This window comes from Dromaius novaehollandiae, chromosome 17 (assembly GCF_036370855.1).
Source record: "Dromaius novaehollandiae isolate bDroNov1 chromosome 17, bDroNov1.hap1, whole genome shotgun sequence".
Classification (NCBI taxonomy): domain Eukaryota; kingdom Metazoa; phylum Chordata; class Aves; order Casuariiformes; family Dromaiidae; genus Dromaius; species Dromaius novaehollandiae.
The window spans coordinates 11,568,216-11,578,830 of NC_088114.1; the positions used below are offsets into that span (position 1 = coordinate 11,568,216).

The 10,615-nt window shown below is 40.3% G+C and overlaps 1 protein-coding gene across 2 annotated transcripts; it reads left to right on the forward strand.

Annotated features, from left to right (window-relative positions):
- The first annotated feature begins 455 nt into the window (after nt 1–455).
- On the forward strand, nt 456–10,406 carry LOC135323521 (solute carrier family 2, facilitated glucose transporter member 11-like). Of its 2 annotated transcripts, none has more exons than XM_026116036.2 (12): nt 456–606; nt 1,682–1,780; nt 2,919–3,079; nt 3,715–3,839; nt 4,282–4,411; nt 5,041–5,189; nt 5,609–5,796; nt 6,809–6,919; nt 7,547–7,648; nt 8,571–8,646; nt 9,632–9,763; nt 10,092–10,406. In XM_026116036.2, the coding sequence occupies exons 1-12, from the start codon at nt 583–585 to the stop codon at nt 10,229–10,231; spliced, it is 1,437 nt and encodes a 478-aa protein (XP_025971821.2). In that variant the 5' UTR covers nt 456–582; the 3' UTR covers nt 10,232–10,406. The 2 variants fall into 2 exon arrangements, with proteins under 2 accessions (XP_025971821.2, XP_025971819.2); XM_026116034.2 differs by having other exon boundaries at nt 9,632–9,759.
- Nucleotides 10,407–10,615: the final 209 nt, after the last annotated feature.

A 10,615-nucleotide genomic window follows, 5' to 3' on the forward strand; every position in this document is an offset into this window, starting at 1 on the left:
AGCTTAACTTTGTAGTTGGCTGGACAGGAGGAAAACACCTTCTGCTCAAAATGTTTGTCAGATGAAAAAGGAGCCTGCTCCCCCGAAGGAAACGTGATGGTACCATCTGACTCTCCATTCCTGCTTCCTAGGGTGGGAGTGAACAGTACAGAGCTTCTTCTTAGACCTCTTCTCCTAAATAAAGATTGCCGCATTCTGGTCTGTTGTAAACTTGCCCTAAATCAGGCAAAGTAATCTCAGAGCAATTTCACACTGCTTATATGAGCATACAGATGTATCCCCATAACAGGAACACTCATTCATTTAAGCAGTGCAAATAAGTGGGAGCACTCCAGACAGGCAAAGGATAAACATTTACCAATGTTGTAATAGGCTTGGCAGATCTGGGCCTTAAAATAATTAAGCCAAGAAGAAAAACCCCTGGCCAGTGCTGGACAAGGACATAATTCACTAAAAGCCAAGTAGTTAGAATTTAACTTCTGTGCTATGATCCCAGCTTTTTGTAATCAAAGCTTAGAAAACCGATCACTCACCTGACAGACTTGACAAGGGCTCTCAGAGCAGGCAGGTTTTCCAGGGGAAATGGCTGGTTTCCTCTCAGACCTGGTGAGTATCCAACTTCTTGTCTTCTAGCCCTAGTCACTAACAGCCGCACAGGGCACTTAGCCCTCTTTAAAGATTACAGCAAGGGAATTGAGCAGTCTTTCTTTTATCAAAAATGAACAATAGAGCACCTACTGGGGACAACATTCATTCAGCAAGAAGAGAGGAAGTGCTGGATGAAAAGTGAGCTTATCCCATTTTGGGGATTGGCACAAACGCAGTGAAGAAAAACAGGAGGATCATGTGTGGTGAAATGCCTCTACATCAGCCTGAAAGGACAGACTGACTACACAGTATCTCCAGAAAACACATCAGAAATACAAAAGAGTGAATAAAGTTTAAGAAGGGACCTGGGAAACCAGGAAAGAAAGGGCATTTTGAGCAGAACAGAAAAAACAATAGTATGAGAAAGACAAAAACAGAACAAAAATTCCCATCCTACTGCCCTGCACTCTCAAGGATATTTGAGGATACTGTTCTCTTCAGAGTGTGACTTGACTAAATGCTTGACTATATATGTGCTTGTGAAGAGTGCTCTAAAATTCAGTGTACGTCATGGGAGTACAGTTGGTCTGTTTCCAAATAGGAGTCATTCAAGCAGGGGTTCTGGATATAGAGTTTCCTGTGGGAATAATAAAAGTGAGCCTAAAAAACATAATGGTTTTAAGAGGACAGACTTCATTAAACTCTGAAAACTGGTGAACAAAGTCTCTGAAGAGGCAAGGTTGAAAGGAAAAAGGGATTCAAGAAAGCTGTAGTTTCTTACTAGCACAAAAGCAAACACAAATTATCCAAAAAAGATTTTTATCATTTTTTTAACTTCTGTGGCAAAACTAACAGAATTAGAGGCTGGATCCTTCCACTCTGTCAATAACAAAGAGAAGAACACAAAAAAATCTACAGATGTGCATCCCAACAATCTCCCAGCAATTTTCCTTATTGAAAAATTCAAGATGGGTTTTTGCATTATAAAGGTTTCTTAACCACAGAAGTGTAAAGATATAAGCCCTCATAAATTGTTTCTGAAAGCCATGCTGATATCATGAACTGATAGGATGTGTTTCATCATCTTTGGCAGGTTCAATACCGGAAGCTATTACCAATGATTTTGGTGCTAGGAATTGGTGGAACCCACCTATCTGGTTTTCAAATGTCTGTGATGGATTATGCTTCCCCGGTAAGCAAAGCCTTCATAAAATCATATCTGTAACTGCTTTTCATGGGGCTAGGCCTAACACTTTGAAGACCCTCTAAAAAACCTGTCTGGTGTTGCTATGTGAGTTATTCCCAAATCTTTTCAATCCCATACTGTCCAGTGTCAAAGGGAGTCTGCATGAGTGTTAGGAGCTGTACTCCAAAGACAACATTCCCACAGAATATCAGAAAGGCTGAGAAAACTGGAAAACCAGCAGTATTCCTGCTGTGATCTATAGATGAATGGAGGGACTACAGAAGTCTTGGTTGTTCTTTAAACTAAATCTTTTCTTTTATAAAACATCTCTAACATGTTTTGTTAGAGAAGCATGTATTGTTAAGTATGTGTGGCGATGTGTGAAAACAACTTATTGAAGCACACTCCTTAAAGATCATGCCATGGAGAAAAAGGTCAAAAACTAGCTGACTGAATCTCAAGCTTCCGTTCAGCCTCTTTCCTCTTTATTTCTGCTGCCTGCACTCAAAAACATTTGCACTTCACGATAATCTATAAAAGTTCCTAACATTTTGGTGTGAAAGAGCCAGGATTCAACAGATTAAACAGTACAACTAATTTTTGCAAGAGCCTCTTTGTTTAAGTTGTGTGAGAGGAAGTTTGGTGACCTAATCTTAACTTTACCTGTCTCCACTAAAAAGAAAAGTCCTACACTGAAATAACGTGTTCATTCCGCTAAATTAATACTACATCTTGTCGAGACTGAGGTACAAAGGCACAGTTTACTGAGGACGCTTGCAATGTTGTGTTTCCTGTTTCCATAAGCAATACATTTAATTGTACACAGTAGTAACAAAAGTGGCGTGGCAATCATTTTCAGCATTATCATTTAAGTGCAGTATACATAGCACCTTCCCCTCCTTGGCAGACTCTATTGCTCACCATACTAGTGACCAGTAGTTGCTCAAAACTGATCTGCTGACACATTAAGTGGTAATAAGCTACATTTTGTGGAATTTGTCGCTAATATCAATCCTAATTTGCTAACGAGTCCCGTAGTTGTGCTTTCAGTAATGACTATTGTTCTAATTTTTTGTTGTAAACATAATGAAGAACTGTTGTGAATAGTGCCTCAGAGTAATGAAAATCTCCTTTTCTGTCCCAGTACATTCAGAAATTTATCAATGAAACCTGGCTGGAGAGATATGGTTCTGTGCTGCATCAGGAGACACTCACATTACTATGGTCCTTCATTGTGTCTATGTACTGTATAGGTGGAATGATAGGGTGTCTGTGTAGTGGGTACCTGACTGCAAAATATGGAAAGTAAGTATATTTCCCAACAGCTCACTAATCAAGGATGGAACAAGGGAAGCAATTACATAAGTATTGTTCACCTAATATAATGGATGTGGGAATTCTCACTGTCCCCTATTGTGCAGAATTAATTCTACTCAGAATGTGTAACTACACCCAGGTCCATTAGAGAGATCAGAATATGCATGTTTCTGATTCTCTCTTCAGGGTGACAATTCTTTGAGGGTGACAATAACAGAACAAAGCCAGAACTCTCTAGCTTGAGGTGGGCAGTGAGCCTAGTTCTCAGTAAAGCTGGGTTTCCCTTGTTCCAGGGACAGGTATAGTGGTTGGGATGGGAGCCTAGACCACAGGAAAGATGTGAAAAAGACCATTCCTTATCAGTACTTATCCTGCAAGAATTTCCTTCAGCATCATGGTGTGCTCACATGGGCTTAGTACAGAAAAGAGGAGTCTAGCTTTTACCTTTCCACTCTCCTGGAAAGACATCATGGCTTTTCACAATCAGAAAAGGATGCCCTATAAGCAGTGAATTTACAGATGGCCATGGCTTGGCCTCTAAATCCAGAGGAGAACAGGTGGACATTAGTTAGAGATGAAAAAGTAAAACCTGAATCATACCCATATGTTGTTTGCTGTTGCAGGAAAAAATGTCTGCTGTTCAATGATCTGGTCCTCATAGTAGCCACACTGCACACTGGTTTCAGCAGGAGAGCCAAATCTTTTGAGATGATCCTGATTGGGCGCTTCCTCGAGGGCATCTGTGCTGGTAGGACTCCCTGCTACTCCATGTTAGTGTGACTTCTTTGGGGTGGATACAGAAATCTTCCTGCTGGGAGTACCCGGGCATGCACAGTAACCCCATGGAGCAAGGAACAGATTGGGAAAAGGTAAGATCAGGCCTCACTTTGAGGCAACCGGCTGCATAAATCCATCACATCGTCTAGCTTGTCCCCTATGCAGGGACAGCGTAATAATGAGCCATCCTTTGCCTTCACTAGGTCTTGCTGAGAGAGGTATTTGATGAATTAGCTAAACATATTGCTTGCAGTAAGAGATTCATTTTAAGCCTACTTATTTTGGAGGATACATAGCAAACAGTTCAGAGGAAACAGGAGAGAAGTACCTTTGGCTGAAGGTGAAATGAAAAGGGGACCCTCTCCCTGGCTTTCTATAGCTTAATGCTCTCCTGTGTCTTCTTCCCTTTCAAGGAATACATATGAATGCACATGTGCAGTATGCAGGAGAGATCTCACCTAAGAAGTTGCGTGGATTTGTAAACGTGACCTCCTCTGTGTTTCTTGCCCTAGGAAAAACTGTAGCAAGAATTCTTGGATTGCGGTACTTACACTGCTCCTTCTCACCTTCTCATACAGTTGTCTTCTTTACACCTCTGTGAGGAAAGTGCTGTCCTCCCCATCCTAGAGGTGGAGCAAAGAGACAAGCACACACTAAGGGTGGGATTTTACTGTGCTTAATGACATCTGTCAAAAAGGAAAGCATCTGGCCCATGCCAGCCACAGAGGTTCCGTTGTTAGTCACAGACCCTTCTCTTTAGAAGGGATGAATCCATCTTTGGAGATGCCTGTCTCTCTGTTGAAGTTAATAAGAAATAATTCTATATAAACACTCTTAGTAAGCATTTGGGATCTGTTATTGATGACAATTTTTTGATCGCCTCATGCAGAATTGCCTTGTTGATTCAGAGAGCTGCTGTGGGACTATTCAAACTCCACTGATTTTTAGTAAACTTTCAAATTATGAGAAAAATCTCAAGTCATGCAGTAGAACTAGGGTGTTGGCTATTTCCTCTCCCTAGTTAAAAACTTTCTATTTCAGTTTATCCTTTCCAAGTCTATATATATATGTTGTTTCTATTTACCTAGTCTGGAATCCCCCCAGAATTCCCCAAACTAGTTATAGAATATAATTTATTGGACTATAAATACACACTTATGTACTTTCCATAGAGATCTTTTAGGAACTGAAGACTTGTGGAACGTGCTATTGTCCTTCTCTGGGTTGGTGGCATTGATTCAGCTGCTCTTTTTACCATTCTTTCCTGAGTCCCCTCCCTATCTTCTGCTGCAAAAAGGAGACAAGAACGGTTGCTTGAAAGGTAAAATAAAACTTTAGATTAAGGTAAAATAAAACTTTAGATTCTTGATTTGTTACACTATACTCTTGGAAAATTGAACCTATTAGAGGGAATTATGTTTTTTTGTCAGCTAAAGTTTTCTTGATAATTACATGACTAAAGATCTTGTAAAGATTGTAACATAGAATTATGTTACTCCAGACAAAGAGGAGTTATCAGAAATATACAATGCTATAGCAAGTAGATGCTATAGCAAGTTGAAAACCGTTTTCCGGGGCAGCATCAGCATGTCCCAGCAACTGATGTTCTAGTTCAGTGACCAATGGATCAAAGCATGCACTGAATTGCAAATGATTGATATGCCGTTAAAAGTTGAAAAACACGTAACTATGAGTGGATCAGATGATGGAGGAGTATGTTTCATTCTGTCTCTTCTGTAGCCATGAAGCAACTCTGGGGAGAAGGGAATTATCACACAGAGTTTGAGGACCTGCTGAAGGAAAGAGCTGCAACAAAAGGCACCAAAATCATGAATGTCCTAGAGGTGCTGAAAGAACCATCCTTGCGTCAGCAGCTGGGCATCATGCTCCTCCTTTTACTGAGTCTACAGCTTTGTGGCTTGAGTGCAGTTGAGTACACCTCATTTCCATGCTTAGATCTGCTTAGATCTAGTAACCAAAGGGCCATAATTCCAATTTGCCACTTTCCTCCAGATCTACATTATTCCTTCTCACACAGAACCCACTGTCTGTGAAGCACAGTGGTAACATCACTAGCATTCTTCATACCTTTAAGGGAACTTCTGGGCTGGGAAAACAAGAGATACAACACAGTGGATGTGAATGTTCCTGCAAGGGTGCTGTTGCCTTCATTCCAGTGGTGATATTTTCAAAAGCTCTGCAGGAGAGATCTCTCTATCTAGACTTAGGTCTCCACCTTCTTTGACTTCTACATCCCAGTAGCAGATTGCCATCTACTGCCATCCAACTTTCATTCCATTTGAAATTGGAGATTCACCTGTTAAGGTATTTCTTTCTGGTGCCTACTGCATACAAGGTAGCAGTGGCCAATACAGCTGAAGGTAATATGTATTCCCCCAAACGTCATTTTGTCACTCACCTATGGGTTTGTCTCCACAGGCCTTGGTTAAGCTTGCAACTCTGCTGGAGCTTATGTTCATTACACTTCCCAGGAATGTAGTCAATGAAGGCAGCTCTGTGCTCTGCTATGACAGGGAAATGGTGCTCACCCCATCAGAGGCTTTGTGAATGAGCAGCTTTTGTTTAGCTACCGTAAAAAGGCTACAGAATCAACTGTTTGGATAATTGTGCACATTAGTAGCAGATACCGATGAGATCTCCTTTTCTTTTTCTTCACTCCTTGTCTTGTCCCTTTCCTCTTCCTCTTTGCCATAACTAGATCTTTCTCTCAGATTCTACTGGCAATATGCTCCTTTCAACTCCTTTTTTTCCCTAGACTTTCAAAACCCTTTCTGTCATCCCCATTAGCCTTCAACTTTTCACGTATGTCACCTCCACTAGTTCTAAGTGATGCTGGATGAGCACAGATCACATCTATTGAGCACAGATCACATCTATTGACCATGCTTTGTTTTTAAAATGTCTCATATTTTTTTCCAGATCACCTTTTACACCTCCGAAATTTTTCGGACAGCCAACGTTCAGGAAAGCATAATCCCATATGTATCTCTAGGAGTTGCGATCTCCGAGCTCTTCGCTATCATCTTCTGTGTAAGTCAGACCTTGCTGGGGCTTTAAGGGTTAAGGTAAATGAGATTTGAATTATTCTTTCTTAAAATAAATGAATATTCTCTATCTGAACCAAAGAGTATTTTCTGTGGCACTGCACAAGTCTGTAAAGTGTTTTTTACTGTTTTTATTTACTATTCCAAATTTCTTCCTATCTTCTACAGCTTCACTGTCCACCATTTCTTACAAAAATCTCTCATTTATGCAACTACAAATTCAATGTCATTCAAACATGTATACACAAATATATATAAGTATACCTGTGTGCTTGTTCATAAACATATATATATACACACAAATATATGTAAGTATACCTATATATATCTGTGTGTGTATATATATATATTCATATATATATATATGAATGGAATTCTAACTTGCTTCTGTTGATCACAATGTTTATGAACAAGTAGCTGCAATGCTTGGGGAATAACGGTACTTAATAGCATTAGAGAGGTTGATTGCAAGGAACTCCATATAATAACTGATTTGAGACCAACACTTTGTGTTCTCTAAAGTAAAAAGAACTGAAGAGCCTGATTTGTTGGAAGGCTGATGGCTGGACTTCACCATGCTCCCAGTAATAAGCAAATGTCTTCTACTCCTCAGAGCTCCATTATAGATCGTTTTGGACGGCGGATTCTCCTTTGGGGTGGTTATTTGCTGATGGCACTGATATTGGTGTTCTTTGAAACAAGTCTTCTACTGAGTGTAAGCAAATATCTCTCTGGGGGTGGCCCTGCATCATAAATCCTTGTGCAGGACAGCAGAATGTCAGCCTTAGCTTTGACCTGCCACAACTGCAGGCCTGAATGTCTTGTGAATAGAAACTCACGGCCCTCTCTGCAAGGCCTTTTTCCTGTCTTTGCCCATCCTGCACTTTGTCTTTCTTAATCAGGCTTTTAAACAGGCAGTGAAAAACATTTTGTAAAACCATTGGTCTGGCATAGTCTTCCTCCAGCTCTCTGCCTCCCTGACTTCTTCAAACCACACTTGTGTCTTGTTTCACTGTCCTTAAAACCCTTAGATGAGCATCCCTGCTGTCATATTTTCCATTTGCTTCCCATGCCTCCTCCAGCAGGAACTGTGTGCATTGCCTCTTCCCACAAAGACCAATTTCCTCCCTGTCCCAGCCCGTGATACAAGCAATCCAACTGCATACACACAGTGCATGTCACAGCTTCAATAGAGCCACTGATTTAACCTGCATTGCAATCTTTGTCTCAGCCCACAAACTTCTAACGTTTCTCTGCTCCACAGATGTTTTCTGATTCACAAGTTTTAAACTCTTCTCTGAAGTCATCTAATTGAATAACACAGTTAGGTTAAATCAGAAACAATTTTCCCCATGCTGTAATTAGCTTGGAGTTTGTTATTTGTTTATCAGACCCAGGTGAAGTTCAGCTCACCTCTGTATATATGACACTGCAGCCAGTTCTGAGCCTGCTTTTGGCCTTCCGCTGTGTACAGCACAGAGAAGTAAATACTTTCAGTGAGCATCTATTACAGAGCCCAACATCATGACAAAATGACAGCTCTTTCATAAACACTGCTTCTCTTGTATGTTTTGATCAGCTATGGTACCACTATTAAATTAATTATCATTCTCCTCCCTCCTTTTGCCTTTGTCTAGGATCAGTTCTTTTGGATGCGTTACTGCAGTGTTATTCTCATCTTCTTATTCATCATTGCCTATGGAACGGGACCAGGCAAGTAAAACAATATAAGTAGCAACAGGAAACCTTTGGACCATACAGGATAAGCACAGGCTGTGGATGTATGGAAAAATAATTCGACTATGTGAATATATTGTGATAAATCAGCAGCACAGCTTCGACTGAAAATGAAAGAACCCCAATTTATGATGAATTAATGATCTGAGAAACATTTTCTATAAGAAATTACCTCAAGCAATTCAGATCCTGATATATCAGGACTCTTTTTCGGAGGGTGGAGTGTTGTTCTGTGTACACAGACTCATTTGGCCTATCTCTGTCTTTGCCCAAGGGCAGAGATAGCCTCTTCTAAAACATTTGAGCTTCCTCAATTCACCGATAAAGTTCAGTTCTGCTGAAGAATGATATCTGATCGCATGCCTATCTACCATGATCGAATGCCTCTCTTAGCATTGCTTTGTCCTTTCTCTTCCTCTCTTAATGTCATCCTGAATTACATACGGTGGTAATGCCAGAACCAAACTTACAGCTCACTACTATGATTTCACTTCAGACCAATATTTACTCTGCTTTTAGTTATTACACTCTCTAACATTAAATGGTGCCTGTTATTATTGTAAGGGCTTTTATTCGAGGACCATGAACGTCTTGAAAACCTAACAGAATTTCCATGGTAGCAGGACCCAATTGCCTCCCATGGACAATCAAGAGAAATAGGCCCTTAAGGCATGATTCATCTCCATATTTTAACTACACATCTTAGGTAACTGCACTTCAGGGATGTCCCTCTTTCTCCATGGACCATAAGAGAAATCTGGCAGGCTAATTCACATGGAGATGGCTGTGCTGCCTAAAGCTAGATGAAACTGATCTCACCTATCCTGACTTACTGGGGCTGTGTTTGACCAATGACATCTGTTCACTCTTTCACTTTGAGGAAAATGGTTAACTAAAACTCCCCAGGAGAACACAAAATGCACAACAATGTTTTTTATCACTTTTTATGTTTTTTCCTCAGCTGGAGCCTTCTCATCCGTCATCAATGAAATCTTCACCCTCTCAGCAAGGTCCTCTGCTTTTGCAATTGGTGGGCTCATCATATGGCTAGGACTCACTTTCACTGGAATGATTTTCCCCTTCGCTGTCGTATGTAATTTGATTCAGATCTTCTCTTTTACTATCTCAGTTTAAACCAGTTTTCTAAGCTGGCCTGGACAGCAAGATGCAATGCCTTGTAGACGATCAATGCTCTAAATCCCTTATTGCTTCTGACACACAGAGGACATCTACCTAAAACACTTTCTTAGTCCTCAGACATCCTCTGCTGTCTCATGAATAGATTGAAAGGATAAATAAATGTTCCTCTTGTAAAATCAACTTGTTCCTCACTTCATAGGGACAACTCAAGAACGATCAAGAATCTACAGGGGCAAGTGTCATTAGGGAAATCACTCATCATATTCTATTTTTCTCTCCAGATGGCTCTTGGTCCTTTCTGCTTCCTCATCTTTATTGCTGTCCTGATCATTTCATCGATTCTCATATATCTGTTCCTCCCAGAAACAAAAGGAAAGTCAATCACAGAAATCACAGAAGAATTCAAAACACGCCAATTTAAGAAGAAACATCATCAGACTGTGGAGAAGAATGCTAGTGAGCAAAATACATTATGCACTAAGCTCTGATGGGCCACCACAGGCAACTTCCACTGACAAAAAGCTCTGTCTCAAGGTCAGACTGAAGACTAAACCTTAACATGGACTGTTCGCAATAAAATATAATTCAAAAAGTAATCAACAGAGAGCTTGTCCTTAATCCAAGTAGTCCTATTTTATACTTGTCTTCGTTTTTTATGTTGAGGGACAATGGTTCCTTCCTAGAACAGCTCTTTAGCAGGAGGACATTAGTAATTACAGACACTGCTCAGAACTGGCATGTAGAAACATTTTCAGGGATAATACATCAATTTTATACCAAGTCGTTTTCCTTTGCAGTCATTTTA

Excerpts from the sequence above, each read along its gene's own strand:
- LOC135323521 (XM_026116034.2), top strand. The coding sequence starts at position 583 with ATGGCTGGTTTCCTCTCAGACCTG. Across the intron at positions 3,840-4,281 it reads CCTCGAGGGCATCTGTGCTG|GAATACATATGAATGCACAT; the intron begins GTAGGACTCCCT and ends TTCCCTTTCAAG. Across the intron at positions 7,649-8,570 it reads AAACAAGTCTTCTACTGAGT|GATCAGTTCTTTTGGATGCG; the intron begins GTAAGCAAATAT and ends GCCTTTGTCTAG.